Source organism: Equus quagga, chromosome 3, assembly GCF_021613505.1.
Source record: "Equus quagga isolate Etosha38 chromosome 3, UCLA_HA_Equagga_1.0, whole genome shotgun sequence".
Lineage (NCBI taxonomy): Eukaryota > Metazoa > Chordata > Mammalia > Perissodactyla > Equidae > Equus > Equus quagga.
In genome coordinates this window covers 64422612-64442928 of record NC_060269.1, presented here as the reverse complement: position 1 = coordinate 64442928, position 20317 = coordinate 64422612, and the positions used below count along the sequence as shown (strand labels likewise).

Here is a 20317-nt window from a genome sequence, read left to right as displayed (position 1 = left end):
TGAGCAAAGAGTAGGAGGTGGGGCAATCTTTGAGGTGGACAGGTGGATGGAGGAAGGTGGGTGTTGCAGAAAGGCAGCCTCAGGGCACTGGAGACAGAAGGGGCTGCCGCGACCACCTGCTCCTGGGCTAATAGGCCAGTTTCATTTTTTACAAGTGGGGACTGGTATGGCGTTTCTGATTCTTTTGTTTGCCAAGTCACAGGCATTTAAAAATATGTGCTGGGGAGTGTGAATAAGCAATCTCTGAGTCTCCAGAAAATTCCACAGGATAGGTAATTAGCCTCATACCCCAAAAGAGGAAACTGAGGCCTAGCGAGGCAACCCTGTCCAATCACGCACCTGGACAAGAGCTGCAGAGACTTAAGGCCACCGTGATGCCTAACTCCAAGTCTATCGTGAGTAACACCCCAGACTTGTGCCGCGTGGCAGCCCCAAGGACATGAGTTTCAAACCCAGGTTCATGTGAGTCAGATGTGTGCACCTTCTCGCTGACATCCTGCTTTCTGACTAATGGTGCACTTTCTGTGCTCCCTAAAGTATGGGCAGAGCTTTCAGTCCTTAAGACACTGCGTTTGACCCTCGGGACCTACAGCATTTGCTCTCACGTCTGGCTCCACAAGAGGCCAAGCTTCGATGTCAATTGCCAGAGACTATCACTGTCATTTCATAAATGAATGAGCATTGGAAAACCAAAAAAAAGTTGGGAAGATGATATTAGAATAAAAGGCTGCCCTTCAAATGGAATACATTGAGTTTTATGATGAATTCTCTGCAGTGTCCTTATTTTTCCCAGGCAGCAGAGCCAGTCGGTGGCAGAGCTGGGCACTAACTCCTAAGCACGGTGGCAGGACATGACACCAGCCGTGTAGTGTTTGAAAGTTCTGCCCATGATTTAGGGAGCATGGAAAGAGCACCATTAGTCACAAAGGCACCATGATGTCAGGGAGAAGGCGCACACAGCTGACTCATTCAAACCTGGGCTTAAAACTCGTGGCCTGGGGGCTGCCATACCGCACACCCTGGGGTGTTACTCTGCCACTTACCAGTTGTGTGATCTGGTCAAGGTCACCTCACTAGGCCTCAGTTTCCTCTCTTGGGGTATGAAGCTAACATTACCTATCCTACAGAATTTTTCTAGAGAATTAGAGATTACTTACGTGCACTCCCTGGCACACAGCATGTATTCAGTAAGGCATAGCATTACCCTACAATGTCTTCAAGTAAAAGATTGTATTTTTCTGTGATATTGACCCCTGTTACCCCGAAATCTTCCCCATGCCAGGAACACAGCCACACTGTCACAGGTGCAGTGAAAACCCAGGGATCTGAAGGGACTTAAATCCTGCTTTAGTCTCCCCTCCTTCAGGCAGGTGAATGTCTTGCCATTCAGGAAGAGTGTCATTTATTTTCTTCCTGAAGACTTCAGGGACTCAGAGATTGTACAGCCTCCCTTAGTACCCTTTGCAGATTTTGGCCAAGATGTTCTTATAGCCAATCAAAACTTTTCCTGTTTTAATTTGAGCCCATTTCCTTGTGTTTGTTATTCTTTGGCTTGCACTGGGGCAGATCTGGGGGTTAAGAGGCAAGCTGGAGCCCATGATGGCTCGGAGCCAGGGTTTTTGCTAGTGAGGCGGGATGCTGTCTCCTCTGACACTGCTCCGAGGGCCTGGGGTGGGCGAGGACGCAGGGAGGAGGCGCTGCCAGGCGGGAGGTCCAGGTCTGGGCTGGAGGAAGGGGCAGGGCTTTGGGCTCACAAGTTGAGAGTCAGAGTATTTCGTGAATATCAAAAGCCAGAGACAAGCTGCTGATGAGAAATTCAAGTACTCGGGCAAAATCTCGAGCAATAGGCAAGTTCTGTTGTCAGAAATCGTAGCTAGAGTCAGTGCGTTGTTCTCATCTCTTCCTAACTCTGCGTTCTGTGTGTGTTGGGAGCTGGAAATCAGCCATGGTGAGAATATTTACACCACGGAAATTGGCAAATGCTGCAAGTCAGATTTTTTTTCTTCTTGGAGAGTCACTGCCAGGAAGAAGATATGGAGAGTACAGATAATCAGACAAGATTTTGGAAAATAGGCAAGTAATCACCATGAGGATAAAGCCTTTCATTTGCATCCTGCTTTATTACCCATAATGACTTTCACTTATGTTTTCACACTTCATCCTCACAGTCCTTCCCTAAGGACAACACGACAGGCAGCGTCATCTCCATTTTATAGGTGAGGAAATTAGGGCTGGGAGGTGAAGTAACTCACCCAAGGTTATAGAGCTGGTCAGAGAGTGGGCAGGCGGAGTGGCTGTGAGAGAAGCCTGTGCCTGAGGTTGAGGGTCGTGTTCTCCAAGACCCTGAAGACAGGGGGCCTGAGGCCTTCCTCACGTCACACCTGAGGTGCTCTGCTTCAGAGAGTTTTGGGGGATCCTCTGGCGGTTCATCATAGGTCTGTACTGACAGGTGAGAGTTTGGGGTGCCTTGAGGAGTTGTCATGTGTTAGTAGAGATGTGGGTACTACCTTTCTGGACTGGGGTGTTTTGACCAAACCCTGAGTCTCTCCAGGACCTCTCAGGACCAAGTCCTGGCTCGGGAAGGGGTAACGCTCTCTGAGCCAGGAGGGCCTCAGGATTTTGCATGAACTGGGGAGATTCGGTGCTGGGCTGGCACAGTTCTTCCTGCATAGAGTTTGTGCCAACCTTTGTAGTATCAGGCAATTCTACCTTCTTCAAAGGCAGGTGGGAAAGTGAGAACAACTTTGAACTTGGATTCAAATCTGCTTTGTGATCCAAGTTTGCTACTGAACAAGTACGAATCCTTGAGGAGATAGCTTAAACTTTCTTGAGTATGTTTTCTCATCTGTAAAGTGGGCATGGTCATCCTGCCCTCCTCCCAGGATTGTTGTGCAAAGCTCTTGTGTTTCTTTTAAAGTTTTTAAAATGTAATTATTTTTGGAATAAATAGCTCGAGGTTACTGCTGCAAAGGACTAAGGGCAAACATGAGGGACTTGCATCAGGTTGAAGGTAAAGGTAGATCCTGGGTGACTGAGAGGACTTTGCTAAAATCTATCAACTGGAGCCGTGCTGACCACTAGGAATGATGGCTCCTGAACCAAGGGAAAGTTGATGGAGATAAGAAACCAGTGTCCCCCAGGCATGCTGGTGATGGCCTCAGTCTGGGTGGGCTGCGCTCGGTCAGATGCAGAATGTGAGCATTTCTCTTTGGTCAGGGCAGGCGTGGGGGCTCACTCCTGAGTGAGCTAGACACTGCCCAGTCAGGCTGGGTAAGGGGGCTCAATGATCAGACTGGTTTCTCATCATTACATTTTTTTCTTTCTAGACTTTATTTTTTATAACAGTTTTAGGTTCACAGCAAAACTGAGGGAAAGCTACAGAGATTTCCCATAGACCCCATGCCCCCACACACGCACAGTCTCCCTGACTATCAACATCCGGCACCAGAGTGGTCCCTTGTTACAACTGATGAACCTACAGTGACACATCATTATCACCCGGAGTCCATAGTTTACGTTAGGGTTCACTCTTGGTGTTCTCCATTCCATGAGTTTGCAAAAATGTATAGTGATATGTATACACCATTACAATGTCATACAGAGGATTTTTACTGCCCTAAAAATTCTCTGCGCTCCCTATTCAGCCCTCCTTTCCCCCATCCCCTGGCAGCTACTGATCTTTTTACTGTCTCTGTAGTTTTTCCTTTTCCAGAATGTCAAATAGTTGGAATCATGCAATACGTAGTCTTTTCAGATTGGCTTCTTTCACGTAGTTATGTGCGTTTCAGTTTCCTTCCTGTCTTTTCATGGCTTGATAGAGCATATCTTTTTAGCTCTGAACAATAATCCATTGTCTGGATGGACCACAGTTTATCCATTCACCTACTGAAGGACATCTTGTTGCTTCTAGGTTTTGGTAATTATGAATAAAGCTGCTATGAACATCCATTTTTTGTGTGGACATAAGTCTTCAGCTCCTTTGGGTAGATACCCAGGAGCATGATTACTGGATCATATGCTAAGCAGATGTTTAGTTTTCTAAGAAACCACTCAACTGGCTTCCAAAGTTTGCACCTCCTCGTTACCTGTTTATATGCACTTGGCTCCTCAAGTTTAAAAGCACCACATTTCATCGTCCCATTGGCGGTAGCTATGCAGGTTTAAAAGCACCACAGCGGGGCCAGTTCAGTGATGCAGCAGTTAGATTCGCTCATTCCGCTTTGGCGGCCCGGGGCTTGCCAGTTTGGATCCCGGGTACAGACCTATGCACCGCTTGTCAAGCCATGCTGTGGCAGGCATCCCACATATAAAGTAGAGGAAGATGGGCACGGATGTTAGCTCAGGGCCAGTGTTCCTCAGCAAAAAAGAGGAGGATTGGTGGCAGATGTTAGCTCAGGGCTAATCCTCCTCCTCAAAAAAAAAGTAAAAGCACCACAGGGATCTAGTCCCTGTCCGCCTGCCAGACTTTGCCCCAGTCTCTGTCCCAGGCAAAGGTTTCTAACTCACCAGCTCTATCTCTGCTCCTGCGTCCTGCCTTTCAGAGGGGGCTTGTCTCCTTTACTTTTCTCTTCAGCCAGTGACAGACATAATGTGTGACAATGGAGCTTCTCAGATCACACCATGCAGACCTCTTGAATTTTACTGACATATTATTTCTCCATAACTGTTCTCTCTCAAACCCTTCCCCAGCACTGCGGGGAGTCCCTGGGAGTGTCTCCCGTGTGCTCACTGGCACCGGCACCCTTTGGGTGAGAATGCTGCCTGGCCAGGGGGCCTCTCCTGATGACACTCCACCCCCTTCAGTGTGGATGCCCAGAAGCCACGCGGTGTAACCGGTAGATGTGGGTATAATGCCCGCCTCCTGCCCCACGTCCACATTCCCACCGGCCAACATGACAGCACTGATTGTGCCCCTGGTTTCTGAATGGCCTTTGGAACATGGGCCCTCTGGCTTCCACTGGTAGGATCTAGTCCCTGGTGACAGACACCATATTCCACTCCATTTCCCTCCCACCCCACACCTGTTTCACAAAACTGCCTCATGAAGCCCCTGCCTAAAAAGTAGTTTATACAAACAAGTGTCCAGGGGTCATGGGGCCCCTGGCTCCACAGACACAGCAGATCTGGAGTCTGGGCCCAGCTAGTGTGTGTTATTTACCTACCTGTATCTATATGTGCCTGTGTGTCTCTACGACTAGAGTGTATGCTCTTGAGAGGTAAGACAGCCTTCCCTCATCTCCCTGTCCCATCGCAGATCTGTCATTGTTCCCTTTGGTATCCCCTGGGCCTTGCCTTTTCAGTGTTCTGTTTACATCTACTGCCAGCATCAGCGTCTTTGTGCCTGAGGACTTTCTCTGGCTCCTAGTCCACTCTGTCCTTGTACAGAACTGGCTGGAAATGCTGGGAACAATGACTGTGAGAAGTGGTGTATAAACACCCAGATCCCCCCTTCCCGGGAGAGGAGCTCCTGTCCTGGCGTCCAGGGCTCCCCGCAGAACTGCACTGCAGGGGGTCAAGGGGTCACTCAGCTGGTAACCCTCCCGTGGCTCTATTCCGCTCCCTGTCAGGCATTTCCTACTCCCCTGTGGGTTTCCTGGAGTTGCCCTCAAGCTACTTTCTCTGGATTCCTTATTGAGGGTCTTGGGAAACTGAGATACATGCCTGGTACAGAGCAGAGTATTGGCACACAGAAGTGCTCAGTAGATATTCATTAGAAAATGGCATGGATGCTTCTAGAATATACACATTAGTCTCCAGAATAAGGCAGACCAGATAGTCTTTTCTCCATCTCTCTTGTCCCAAATTCTGGCTTCCCTTTGTGTGGCGCTCTGCCCATTGTCTGCCTGCCCCTGGTGGAGGGGACATGTCCTGCTCCTTCCCTCATCCTCACAGCATCTCCTTTCTGTCTTCATAACGCACATTGGCTTTTGAAAACGAGTGACTCCTTGAAGTTAATGACTGTCTACATCTTCCTGTCTAGGGCCCAGCACAGTGTGAATGAATGAACATAGGCTTGGATTCCACTTCTAAAATCTATCACTCCACATTTGTATTTTAATATTGTCAACACCATCCTTTTGCCCCAAATCCTGGTATAAGACTGTCTCCCTAAAATCATAGTACCTTGTTAGAAGGGAGAGATTGTCCTGTAAGAAGGGGTTCAGAATGAGAGTTAAGCTAGGTCTAGAACCGAAGTTCCCAACCCAGGCTGAATGTTAGAAAAATCCTTGGAAACTTAAAAATACCAATGCCAGGCCTCCCCAAAGTCCAACTCAGTGGCAATCCTGAACATAGGGCCTGGATTTAGGCTTTCTTGAAAGCTTCTCAGGGGATCCTAATGTGGAGCCAAGGTTGACACCACCATTCTGGAGAGAGAACTTCCACTGCCTCCTTCGGGTGCCCCTGCTTTAGACCAGCGGGGAGTAAACCCTACAGAGACGGGTTGAATCAAGAGGCCAGGACCAAGTTTGCTGAGATTCACTGTGAATCTCACCTCTTCCCCTCTCCCACCCAGCAGAAGACCCCTCCCACCTGGTGGAAGACCTTCCAAATTGGACTGCTGGAAAGCAGATCCTCTTGAATTCTCCTGCATGCAACAAATGATGTGCTGTAGGATGAATTCCTGTGGGACTGAGGCCTCCTGCCCGGAAAGTTCCGGCTGGCAGCTGAGGTGGGGGCAGACAAAGCCGTCAGCTGAGAGCCTGGCCCCCACCTGGGCCCGTTCCTGCCTTCCCCTTTCCACTGCCCTCCAGGCCACCCATTCTTCAACTCTGTTTCTTCTCGCTTTTTCCCCTTGTCCCTGTTTTTCTCCTGCTATTTTCTACTGTCTCGCTCTTCGCTTTTTCTGCTCAGCTGTGCCTTGGAACCATGCTGCGGCCGCCTCCTCTCACAGCTGCGTTTGCAAAGTGTGGGCCCCTTGCCTAGGAGTCAGTGTGGGAGGAGAAATGTGATGGAGAGAGGGGGCTTCTAGAAAAGAGAGCTCTCAGCCAGGGAGCTCGAGGTCCGGGGGGGTTTATACCCGAATGTTTATGCAAACTGCTCCTTTATGCTTCAGCTTTCCCCAGTCAACAAAGCCGGATGCCTTTAAGGGCAGTTCTCTGGAACAGGAGAATGTGTGGTTTGCGTAGGTCTTGGAGCTTGGTGGGTGCTGTCCCTGGGAGTTGAGGCATGTGGGCCCACATGGACTCATTTCAGGGCTGTCCCTCTGCTGTCTCCGCAGGACTGCGATGTGCCGATCCTAGCTGCCGTCTGAGAGGATGTCTGGGGTGTCCGAGCCCCTGAGCCGAGTGAAGGTGGGCACATTACGTCGGCCGGAGGGCCCCCCGGAGCCCATGGTGGTGGTGCCAGAAGACGTGGAAAAGGAAGACGTGCGGATCCTCAAGGTCTGCTTCTATAGCAACAGCTTCAACCCCGGGAAGAACTTCAAGCTGGTGAAATGCACGGTGCACACCGAGATCCGGGTGAGTGTGGCAGGCAGTCCTGCTCTGTCCATTTGTCTGTTCTCTCCCTTGCCTTCCTTGGCAGCTCAGCAGCCGTCTTTCAGGCTAGCAGGCCCTCCTATACCCACCCCGGGCCGAGGGCGCCAGGAGAGGTGTTCTCAGCCTGCAGGACCAGGCCCCCTCTCTGGGGGTCTGCAGCCCACTTCACAGGTAGCCTGGCTGACAAATTTTATAGCCTCATTCGAACCCCAGATCATTTGCTTGGCCTTTGATTCAACTCATTTCAACTCATTAACTATTTATGACATTTGAGGTTCTGCAAGGGCCATAAGAGCCCTCACCCTCAAAGAGTTTATACTCTGTTGGAATTGGAGTTAGAGAGAGACACAAGCGATTTTATTGAAAATAGAACAAAAACTGTATAAGACATGTGCCGCGCACTTAGAGAAGGGAGCTGAGGGGCCATTTAGAGGATGACAATGAACTAGAGATGCCCCAGAGCAGGTGGGTGGATGCCAGGCCATTTTTGAGGCAATCCTTCAGTGGGCTCATTCTCATCCAGGGTCACGGAATCCAGTTTGCAGATCCAAGGGCCCACTGTCACCAGGGCGCCTAGACACCAAGAAGCCAGTTCACCTTAACCAAATGGATAAGAACTTGTCACCAGAAGGAGAGTTACATTACACTGGTTGATTTTAAACACCTACATATATTGAACAATTACTGCGTATCAATCCCTCTGCTTATGTTATCTCATTGAATCCTCCCAACAACTCCATGAGGTGGATACAATGACGATATCCCTTTCCACTGCCCAGAATGTTCCTTTCCGATGATGCAAAAGAAAGCCAAATCGGTTCTGAAAAGGTTGCTTGGTGAGTTTGTAATTTGCACCAAGGAAGCAAGGGACTTTCGGGAAAACTGACCAGGTCTGAGAAAGCTGGAAGAACTATCTCCAGTCTTCTCATCACCTTCCCCTGCCCTAAAAGTCAGTATCCCCCAAACTCAGCGAGTGTCTCTTCTGGTCGGTGCTGGCAGCAGCCCCTCCACGTCCGTCCCTTTGGCTGCCGTCTGTCTGTTACACCACACGCTGTGCTTCAATACGCCAGAGCAGAGTGGAATGGACGGGCTCGCTGCCTTGGTCAGTTATCACAATTGACTATGGCTTGGTTACCCCCTCTGTTTCCTGTTACTGATTTGATCAGGGCCTTGTTTGCTCATCTTTGGGTTCCAGATATGCAGGTACAATTGTGTCCTGAGAGTAAGCTCTAGGCACCTTCTTCCAGGAGGGTGTTTTCATTTCTCCTTAACTGTCTCCTTCTTGAGTCTTCCTTTGGGTGTGTCATCTTTGCAGGTAGCTGACGCCATCCATGGTGGGTTTTACTAGTTTAATTTTCAGAAGTTAACCTGATTTCCAAGTTTGAGGACACCTCCTTGCCCTTTTGTGCTGAAACCCAGAGAACATCTTGTTGGTCCAGATTAGGACATGTTCTGTGGAGTGATGATGAAAAGGGACCCTGAAGGATAGGTAGATTTAAAGTGGCAGCTGAGGAGAGTAGGGGGCTTTGCAAGAGGAGGGAACAGCAAGAACAAAGGCCAGGAGGCCTCTGTACAGTGAGTGCTTCGGTTTCACTGGAGCATGGGTTATATTTAGAAAAGGGTCTGAAGTCAGGATCAGAAAGGAGAGTCGATGGCAGATAAGGGAGGACCTGGAATATCAAGCTGAGGGGCTGGACTTGGACGGACACCGGGGAGAAACACACCTATTTTAAGCAGGCGAGACGCTTCCCTGGAGCAGTCTGATGTCTTGCTGGGTGCTTACAGGGAAAAGTTACAAGAGGCCTATGGAAAGGGCAATGGGGCCCAAGCTCAAGAAGAAAGCCCAGCATTCGAGGCATTATTTGGAGGGGTGTGAGAACAGGGGTGGAGCAAAACAAAGAAAGAAGTGAAGGCCTTCTAGGAATTTATGTTCAAACCTTCTGATTTTTCCTGTTTCCAATCTGTCCTGCAGGCAAAATGTCACCTGCTTATTGCAAACAGCCATGGCTTAAAAGGCACCTGGACCTTGAGCCAGATACTCCACCCTTATTGGTTATACGGCCTTAGACCCAACACGTAACCAAGCTAGCTTCCGTCTCCTCGCTTGGGGACCAGGCCCACCTGCAGCCTTGTTGTAAGGATTAGAGATGATAGGTGAGAAGCACCGAGCATATAGTAGGAGCTCAATCATTGGAAGCCATGGATTGTGTGTATATTAGGTCATTACCCTGCTCAGGAATCTACAAAGGTTTCTAACTGCCCAGAGAATAAAGTTCAAGCTATCTTCTTTTAGTGTTTATCCACTTATCTGTCATATATTCAAATAGGGAAGTAAGATGATCAAATTTGTGTTTTGAAACAGTACACAGTGTCCTGCAAGATGTTAAGAAGTGTGTCTTAGAGAAGGGATTTTGTGGTCAAAGAAGTTTGGGAAATGCTTGGTTAAACAATTTGGAACAAATTATTTTGCAACAGGACTTCTGAGAACCTAAGTCGGCTGATATGTGTGGTGGATCACTAAGAAAGGGCCACAGAGGTGATTTCTTAAGTAAGCCATTTCTTACTTGCCTAAGAAATCCTTCTTTTAAAAGTTGGATGATTAGTTCTCTAGAAAATCATTTAGGAATCTGTTCTCCCTGAACTCTAACAGCAATACAGAAAGGGCAGGAGAGAGGAAAGGCTGGTGAAAGGGAGATGGATGAGGAAGCTGTGGCCACGGTGCGGGTGGGAACTGATGAGGCTGAACTAGAGGAGTGGCATTGGGACAGCTCTGAGTGCGTCCAAGGAGGCAGCGTCAACAGAACCTGATGATTAACTAGATGTAGGAGGGAGAGAAAGGAAGAAGACAAGGATGACTCAAGCTTTTGCTTGGGCAACTGAATGGGTGTTAGTACCATTCATCGGATACCAGCAGAGAAAGGAAGGGTGTTCTGAGATTTCAGCTTTATGTGCGTTATGTTTGAAGTGTGCATGAAACACCCCATAGAGGAATATGGGCCTGGAGCTTAGGAGGGAGAAAGGACCTAGTGACGAGGATTTGGGAGTCATGATGCAATGGATACAATGCGAATGGATAGCATCACCCACAGAGAATGAGCAGAGCAAGAGACAGAGAGTTCTAATTAGGAAACCCTGGGAAATAAACTTCTAAGCTGCCAATAGAGAAAGAAGGGAAAAGGAAGGAAAAAGAAGAAATAGCCAGAGAAAGATGAAAAGAGCCAAGAGCACAGACAGGGAGACAAAGACAGAGGAAACTTTGATGGAAGAGTGGTTAGCAGTGTCAGACACTCAGGAAGGCCAAGTCAGATAGGGCTAAAAATAGGTTCATTGGCTTCAGCAACAGGTGCCATGATGACATTTTGCTGTGCAGTTTCAGTGGAAAGATGGGGGCAGAAGCCATTGTACAGTTGGTTGGGGAATGGAGACAGTGAGTACAACCAACATCTCAGAGAGGTTTTGATCATGAAGGGAAGGAAAGAGGAGAAGGCAAGAGGAACAGTGTTATCAGCAGAGGTAACAGCATATATGAAGGTCCTGAAGTGGGACAGCATATGGCGGGTTTGAGGCTAAAGGAGCCCAGGGTTGGCTATTTAAACCATGTTAACGATTTTAGATTTTACCGCATTTCTTGTGGGAAGCCACTGATATAATTTAAACATATGAATGACATGAAATTGTGTTTTTCAAAGATCACTTGGGTTACATAGTGGAAAATAGAGTAGAGGAAGACAAGAATAGATGTGGCGAGATGTTAAGTGGCTGTTACAGTGATCCAGATGAGAGATGATGGTAGCTTAGATTAGGACTGTAGCCATGGAGATGATGATGATGGTCATGATGGTGATGATGATGTTGATGTTGATGGTGCTGGTGGTAGTGATGACGGTAACGATAATGGTGATGATGATGGTGGTGGTGGTGATGATGGTAGTGATGATGAGAGTGGTGTTGATAGTGATGATAGTTGTAAATGACGATGGTGATGGTGATGCTGCTGCTGCTGGTGGTGATAGTGGTGATGATAGCAGCTAGCACTTTTGAAAGCACATTAAATTCATTATATTATTGACTTCTCCAAAGAACCCTATGAAGCACATACCATTATTATCACCATTTTATACATAAGAAAGCAAGGTACAGAAGAGTTGAGCAAATTGCTAATAAGAGTGGAGTCTGTTTTCAAACCCAGTCAGCCCACCTCCAGAGACTATGCTGTTAAACACCATGGTCTGTGGAGAGAAGTGAGTATAATCTAGAGAATTTAGGAGATGGAAAGGAAAAGTTTTGCTCATGGATAGGAGATGCAGGAATAAAGAAGAGGGAGGTGTCAAGAATGGCAGCCCTGGTTCAGGTGGACAGGGTCCCACTCCCTAAGATGAAGAACACTTGGGGAGAATTAACTGGGGAGTGGGGATTTCACAAGTTCAGTTTTGGACCTGTCAAGTGCAATTGAGATGCTCTAACATTTTCACATGAACATGTTGAGTAGACTATTTGATACATGATTCTGGAGGAGAGAACTGGGCTGGAGATAGACAGTTGAGTGTTGTCAGCCTCTGGGTGGTAATTGAAGCCATGGATGTGGATGAGATCATTAATCAGAGTCCTGAATAATTTCATTATCCATCCACAAATATTTGTTGCGTCCTCCTATGTACCTGGCACCATGCTGGTTGTGGCCTGTTGGTATCATCACACCTCAAAACACAGAAGCGCTCCCTGCTTTCATGGGGCTTCCAAGCCAAGGATGAGCCTGACATTGACTAACACTAATGAATAAACCTTTACAGAGGCAAGTGCTCTGACAGGAAGAAAAATGTTCTCTGAGAGCGTGGAATTCAAAAGAGCTGGATTCAAACGTCAAGGAACAGCTTTGCTCTTCAGGGCCTGTTTGTGGCTGCTGTGTCCTGTCGCGTAGGCCCAGACCCAGCTCCCCTGCCTGAGATCCTCCTGGAGCAGCCCCTCCCACCTCGGCTTCCTGACCTCTTCTCGCACTCTCCTTCCCTAGCTGGGCTTCGTCCTTTGATGGATTTTTCTACTTCCAGCTCCGTATCTTCTTTCGTCATCCTCCCTGTGCCCGAAATGCTGCCACTCCTTTCAAACTTCCCTAGCACTTGTCCTTTCATAAGAAAAATCCTGAAATTCTGACACCCCCATGTAGCTGTGTGTGGTCAAATAGAAGCAACTGAGAATCAACTGGCACAGTTCATGTGGTAGCACATTTCCAAAACACAGTGACTCCGTTCATACTTGCTCATCTCATGTTTCCTCTTTATTCTCAGCTTCTTTCTATGCAAATGTAATAGCCTCTTGATGCTTTCTCTGTGCTGCTAAAAGCTATGTAAATAAGTGCTGGCCCTTGTGCCTAGGACCCAGCAGAAATTAGATAGGTGTTGAAGAGAATTGAGCAACATGCAGAATGAGAAATCTAGTTTGCTCTTCTTGATTTTCCATTTCCCTTTTGTTTGGTATTCATAGGAAATTGTGTTTGTTTGGGAGCTCTGAAGCTCTGTAGCAAGCGGAGGCTTATATCATTATGTATTTCTCTAACATGCTAATTTGCTTGTCTGGGAGAGAGGTTAAGATAACACTTTGTAAACAACTAGCAGAGTGCCACCCAGACATGCCCACACAGGGTGTCTCTCTGACTCTCACAGCCTCTCCTTCATTCCCATTCTCTCTCTCTGTGTCTTATTCTCTTCCTCCCTTCTCCTTTCTCCTTCTCCTCTTCTCTCACTCTCTGCTGGGTAGGTTGACCACATGCCCTGTTGTCTCAGACGGTCCTAGTTTACACACACTGTCCAAGGATGACCATTAGCAGTGCCCCTGCCAATCTCAAAAGCCTCATGATTCAGAGGGTAAATTATATAGTCACCTCATTCTAAGTGCCATATTCACTCCTTTCTCTGCCTGGCACACTGACTTGCTGGTTCATGGTGTTTTCTCTCTCTGGCTGCCCCCAGATGGCCCACTCTCTGCATGGGCCCATGTTTGTCCATCATCAGACCATCTGTGTCCACACAGAAGGCCTTAAGCAGAAAAGTAGGCACTTGTCTGTGATATGGTATGGTTCCGAGGGTGCCAGCAGGGCTCCACATCTAAATCCTCTCCCTCAGCCAGCCTCAATCATGCTGAAAAGCCGCGTTCAAGATTCATCTTTGTTTTGCCCCCAAGCGTTGCCCCACTTAGAAGCCACGTTTACATCCCTGGAAGAGACAGAGACTGCACCATTCTTCCCCCTTCCCGCCCCGTCCAGCTGCGTCCTTTCGCCTCACAGCAGGGCTTCCAGGCTGCAGGGGTGACCCACAGGTGCCACTTACCTCGTATGTGAGTAGGGTAGTGTCCAGTCCCAGCCTATTCCAGAATACATTCAATACAAATAATGCATTCCAAAATATTCCCAGAGAGGCAGATTTCAGATATTGTGACCCATTGTTCCTGCCCTATACTCGTCAGACATTCGTCCCAGTTAGTTTTGAGTTTAAACCTATCACTTACCCAGACGCAGAGTGCTTTGGACTGAATGTTCGTGTCCCCCGGATTCATATGTTGAAGCCCTAACTCCCAGTGTGATTTTAGGAGGTGGGGCCTTTGGGAGGTGATTAGGGCTAGAGGAGGTCATGGGAGTGGGGCCCCCATGATGGGATTCGTGTTCTCAGAAGAAGAGGAAGAAACCAGAGCTCTCTCCCCTGCCATGTGAGGACACAGTGAGGAGATGGCTGCCTGCAAGCCAGGAAGAGAGCTCTCAGCGAGAACCGAATCTGCCAGCCCCTTGATCTTGGACTTCTCAGCCCCTAGAACTGTGAGAAATAAATGATTGTCGTCTAGGCCCCCCACTTTTTAATACATCTGTGGTGTCCTGTTACAGCCAGTTCATTGGCTCCGGTTGTTTCCAGAACAATGCCTGCTGCCCTCCAGCTGTCCCTAGGGGCAAGACCACAAGGTTGAGGTACAAGAGGAAGGGAAGGCATGATTACCTGCCCTGGGAAATTGCTGTTTCTAAAAGAAAGGTTACCCTGAAGAGAATAAATGAAGCCACATAAGGCCAGCCCCCCGTGCATGAGAACAGTCCCTAAAAACCTGAGAGGAAAGGTTTCAACCAGGAAACCACAAACCAGTACCACAGAGACACTCACAGTTATATAAAAAAGGGACGTTCAGAGGGACCTCCTCCTTTCTGCACCCCTCCCCACTTCCTGTGTGCGCCCACCAGGCCAGCCCCCACCTCCCGCCCCCCAGACGCCTGCAGGGGCACACACGGGGCAGACATGCGCGCTCTGGGCCTCTCTATTTGTCTGTGTGCCTAGATGCGTTACATCGACAAGTCTGCAGTCAGGTGTCTGTGGTTACTTTTCTATTTTTAATCTGGCAGTTGCATTGCTGAATGTCCCTGTTAGATAGAAGCTTTGATCACATCAAAATGAGTGCTTTCAGAGTGATGTTATGCTAACTTTTATTATTTTGTTCTTCAATCACTTTTTAAAAATTATCCCTTGGGTGTGTTGAGAACTCGGAACCTGTCTCACTATTGTGTTTGTTTCCTGGGGCGGCAGTAACAAACACCACCAACCTGGCAGCTTAAAGCAACAGCAGTGTATTCTCTCACGGTTCTGGAGGCCACAAGTCCCATATCAAGGGGTTGGCAGGACCACACTCCCTCTGAACGCTGTGGGGTGGAATCCTCCCTCTCCTCTTCCAGCTTCCGATGGCTCCAGGCGTTCCTTGGCTTAGGGCTGCATCACTCCACTCTCTGTCTCTGTCTCCACATCCTCTTCTCCTCTTCTCTCTGAGTGTCTCTCCTCTGTGTGTCTTTTATAAGGACACTTGTCATTGGCTTAGGAGCCACCCAGATAGTCCAGAATGATCTCAGCTTCAGATCTTTAACTTAATTATATCTATAAAGACCCGTTTTCCAAATGAGGTCAAGTTCACAGGTTCCAGGGGTTCATGCGTGGCCATATCTTTTGGGCACCACCATTCAACTCACTATAGCCGTCAGTTAGGATCACAGTGTCTGGCGCTGGCCCCCATTCAGGCGTACACAGAATGCAGGTGAGCGTGAGCACTTTGCACGCATATGCACACCCACACTGAAGCAAGGTTAAGTGTCGGGAAATGACCCTGGGGCCTGGGCTGTTGAAAGTGTACCACTCTTCCCCACTGCTGGCTGGGATTCTCAGTGGCCAGGTAGCCTGTGGCCTGCCCGTACCCTGGCATGATGTTTCATGTGACACTATGTGTTGCCATAGGCTGGTCCCTTGTCACTCCACAGGTGATCTCATGCAGTCACATAGCTTGAAGTTCTATGAGAATCATACAATTTGAGAATCAAATTCATAATTCTCTCCTAAAACTCCGCTTCTCTTCCAGTCACCCCTGGCCCCATTAATTGCAGCTCTGTTCCTTGAGTTAATTGTGTCTCGGGCTATAGACCTCAGAGTCATTCCTGAATTCTTTCCTTCTCTCATACTCTGTGGTCAATCCATCAGGAAGTGTTGTCAGCCCTGCCATCAGAACATATGTGGATTCCGACCACTTCCTTCCCACCACCTCCACTGTCTCTCTCCTGGTCCAGGCCATCAGCATCTCTTACCTGGAATAATGCATTCACCTCCTAAATGCTTCTGCGCTTATTCTTCTGTGGTCCATTCTACAGGGAGCGGCCATGGTGAATTTTCAAAACACAGGTCAGCTAAGGGATACATTTGAGGTACAGCTTCGATCATATCACTGCTCTACTTAAAGTCTCCAATGGCTACCTGTCTCGCTCAAAATAAAATCCAAAGTCCTTACCTTGGCCTACAATAGGAGTCGGTAAGCAACGGCCTACAAGTCAAATATGGCCCGCCACTCATTTTGTAAATAAAGTTTTATTGGAACACGGCCACATTCACTCACATATGTATTGTCTATGGCTGCTTTTAGCTACAACGGCAGAGTTGAGTAGTTGTGACAGAAGCCATATGGCTCGCAAAGTCTAAAATATTTACTGCCTGGCCCTTTACAAAAAAATTTGCCCAGCCCTCGCCTGGTCCTCTCTGAACTTTTCTTCCATCACTTTCTTCCATGCCTTCTCCACCTCAGCCCCACTGGCCTCTTCGCAGTCACTCAAATGCACCAAGCACACTGAGGCCTCGCAGACGCCTACCTTGGGGCCTCTGCGCAATCTGGTCCCTTTGCCTGGAAGGTTCTTCCCCCATAAGGCCATCCCTCTCTCCCTTACTTCCTCTGGGGATCTATTCAAGTGCCCCCTTATCACAGAGGACTTTGCTGGCCACTCTGTGTAGTGTAGCAGCCCCCTGTCATTCTGCTGCCCTTACCTGCTTTGTTTGTCTTAGCCCATATCAGAACCTGAGGTACTATTATGCTTGTTTATTGTTTACTCCCCAATAGAAAATAAGCTCCATGAGAGAGGGATTTTGCTTTTGTTTCCCCAATTTGCTGAATAAATTAATGAGAGTTATTTAATGATAGGCGGATGGATGGATGGATGGATGGATTCCCGTTACAAAGACAACAGAGACTGGCTACAATTCCATGTCTCAATTCCAGATTCCAGCAGGGGAGAGACAGTTTCTGATTGACCTGGTGGGTACAGGGGTGGCATCTGGGGTCTGTGGCAGTAAATGCCCAAGAGGTGCTACGAATAGGGCAGGCAGATTGGTTCCTATAACCACTATGTCAGTCTTCCCAGGTGAGGCAGAAGATCCGAGTCACCAGGGAGTTTTAAAAATACCAGGTTACCAAGTCCCATCCCAAATTCACTGAATCACTGTCTCAGGGGTGCTGGGACCAGTGACTGCCCCAAAGGACCCACCCCTGGCTGCAGGATACCCACCTGACTCACGCTCTCTGGGGAAGGATTAGCAATCACCTGGGTGGTGGGGAGCCCAGGGTATGGGGTCATGTTACAGGGTCTAAGAACTCACAAGATACTCAGAGTCTGTAAGAGTCTATGAAAGAGTGACAGGAGAAGGCTAGGTGGGGCGGAAGGGAAGAGAAAGTCTGTAGATGGGCAGAAGGTGGTTGGAGGTGGCGCCCTAGTGCTCCCATTTACCCCAACCCAGCACTGTATCGGCCAGTCAGTCTCTAAGCAGAGGTGGCCTCCTGGAGAGCAAAGGCTAGGTCTTGTTCACCATTATATCCGCAGTGCCTACAGAGAGCCTAACACAAAGTTGGCACTCAGTAGATGTTTGTAGAATGAATGGATGAAGGAATGAACGCACTGATGCCTAGCGAGTACTCAAATGAGACTGGTAATCTCCTAGATCACTTGATATAAAGAGCAAATAAGAAGTTGATGGAAGGAAGATTGGCTTTCATAAATGATAAAGTGTAGGAGGGTTAGTAGGATTTCAGCTGATCTAAAATAGAATTCCCTGTATATTCTTGGGAATTCTTGTATATTCAGGGAGGAATCGCCTGACCTCCCTGGGTCTTAGTTTCTTCATTTAAAAAGAGAGTCAAATTAATTGATCTCTGAATTTACTCAAGGCTCTAAAGTTCCAGTCTAAGTTTAATGAGCTTAATAAACATTTGAGTATCTGTAGAGTTGTAGATTTTATTTTTATGGCTGCATCTTTCACATATGAACTTCTAGAATCTAGAAGGCAAAATATCTGTTCAACTTAACCTTCAGCAAGACCTGAGTGGATTTTGGCTATTCTTTTTCTCTCTGGTCCTGTGATATTTACTGTCTAGTCGAGATTTTTAGTTTTAAGGTTTTATATTTTACAGAGAGTTTATTCATCTCTTAAAAGCTGAGCCAGTAAGTAGGGTATGAAGTGTCCACTTGGCAGCGCACGAGCCAAGCACGTGGGCATAAGCTGTGGCATTTGTCTCAGGTTGGGAGATGATGTCTGCTCCTATCATTTAACTATGAATTTTTTATGCCCAATCTGCAAAACCAAGGCTATTATAATACTAAATTTAAATGTTTATTTTTGAAGAGATTTTTTATAATTGTAAAATGAATGCATGAAGGATATACATGAAAGGAAAACTACAGACTGAGATCTCTCATGAGCATTGATGCAAAAATCCTAAGCAAAATATGAGCAAATCAAATCCAACAATATATAAAATGAATACATGTTCATTCAATAATAATAATAGCATTTTATTTAGCACTACTGTGCATAAGGCACTACACTGACCTCTTTACTTGTATCATCTCGTTTAATCTTCACAAGAACCCTATGAGACAGGAAAATATTTACATTTTACAAATGGAGAAACCAAAGCAGAGAGGTTAATTTGCCCAAAGTCACAAAGCAAATCAGAGAGGAAACAGTTTCTGACTCCTGAGGCCATTCTTAACTACGACAGTATATACGAAAGTTCAAACACAAACCCAGAAGAATGCATACATATATGTATGTGTATGATTGCACTACCCCAAGACAACACTGTGAACAATTTGATGTATTTCATTCTGGACTTGTTCGTTTCTGCTTCCATCACTGTCATATTTAATATATGATCATATATCTCCCATTTATTATAATAGAAGCATTTTCCAAAAGTTATTCCAAGCTCTTTATACCATTTTAAAAACTAGCATATAAATTCTGTGTGATGCTACTATCATTTGCACAGCCCTTTTAAAACTATTTGGATTGGCTGCTTGTTGTGGGCATTTTGCTATTTTAGAAGTTTCTGCGGTGAGTTTCTTTGCACACCGGGTATTCATGTATTTTGAATCATTTCTTCTGTTTGTGCTCTGTCCTGGTGAGCTCAGGCTGCCGTAACAAAATACCACAGACGGGTGGCTTCAACGACAGAAATGTCTTTCTCACAGTTCTAGAGGCTGGAAGTCTGAGATCAGGGGCCAGCAGGTGGGGATCTGGTGAGAGCTCTCTTCCTGTTTTGCAGATGGCCACTTTCTGGCTGTGTCCTCATATGGCAGAGAAAGAGCTTATCTCTCTCTCGTCTCTCCTTATAAAAGGGCACTAATCCTCTCGTGAGGGCTTCACCCTCATGACCTAATTGCCTCTCAAAGGCCCCACCCCAGCTACCATCACATTGAGGGTGAGGGTTTTAACATATAAGTTTGAGAGTGACACAAACATTCAGTCCATAGCATGCTTCCAGGCATAGAATTGAGTCAAAGATACGAACCCTTTTCAGGTCCTTGATAGAACACATATATTGCTTTGGTATCTGCCTTTGCACTAGGATGGGAGCTCCCGGGGCAGAGACTTTGTCTCATGTGCTGTGTCCACAGCACCTGGAACGGGGCCCGATACGAGGGAGTGCTCAGGCTGTGATTGTTGAATGCATGGATAGGAATCATAGAGAGGCATTCTCATGTAACTTTTGGTATATGCAGAAGAAAATAGGTACTGAATAGATGAGTCAACGTTTCTCCCTGGGGGCTGTTCCACACCTCTTGGAAGGTGGCATTTAGAAATGTGTAGGGGCCTCCTTTTTGGCTGTCACGTTGTCGTCATTGACAGGATGACTGGGGCATGGGACAAGGCATTCAGTGGGCTGCAGCCATGGGTATTGAATGGTCCCACACAACAGAAAATCGTCCAGCCGCAAATGCCAACGATGCCTGTCGAGACTCACTGAGGCGAGTTATGGAGCATTACAGTGAAGTGAAAGCCCCTAACCCATCACTCTATGAGAGAACTAAAACTTCATCAGTCATGCTGAAGTGACTCGTATGACCCACCCCTCCCATCCTGAGGCAGACGCTACGTGCCGCACAAATGACTCAGGAAGCCATTACTTTAAGAGGTATTTCAGTAAGGGGACTTTTTCAAAGAAGTACATGAAGTCCACCTGGTACTTTCCTGACTGATTTGTAATGTTCTTTCCTCCTAAATCTCAGC

At 47.4% G+C, this 20317-nt stretch overlaps 1 protein-coding gene across 4 annotated transcripts in view; it reads left to right on the top strand.

The window, feature by feature from the left end:
- Positions 1-20317, top strand: part of PTK2B (protein tyrosine kinase 2 beta) — a 123092-nt gene that overhangs the window by 55102 nt on the left and 47673 nt on the right. For all 4 annotated transcript variants that reach the window (XM_046655945.1, XM_046655946.1, XM_046655942.1 and 1 more), the window contains exon 2: positions 7220-7460. In XM_046655945.1, coding sequence (XP_046511901.1) covers positions 7257-7460 — 204 coding nt within the window. In that variant the 5' untranslated portion in view covers positions 7220-7256. The remainder of the gene's footprint in view (positions 1-7219; positions 7461-20317) is intronic.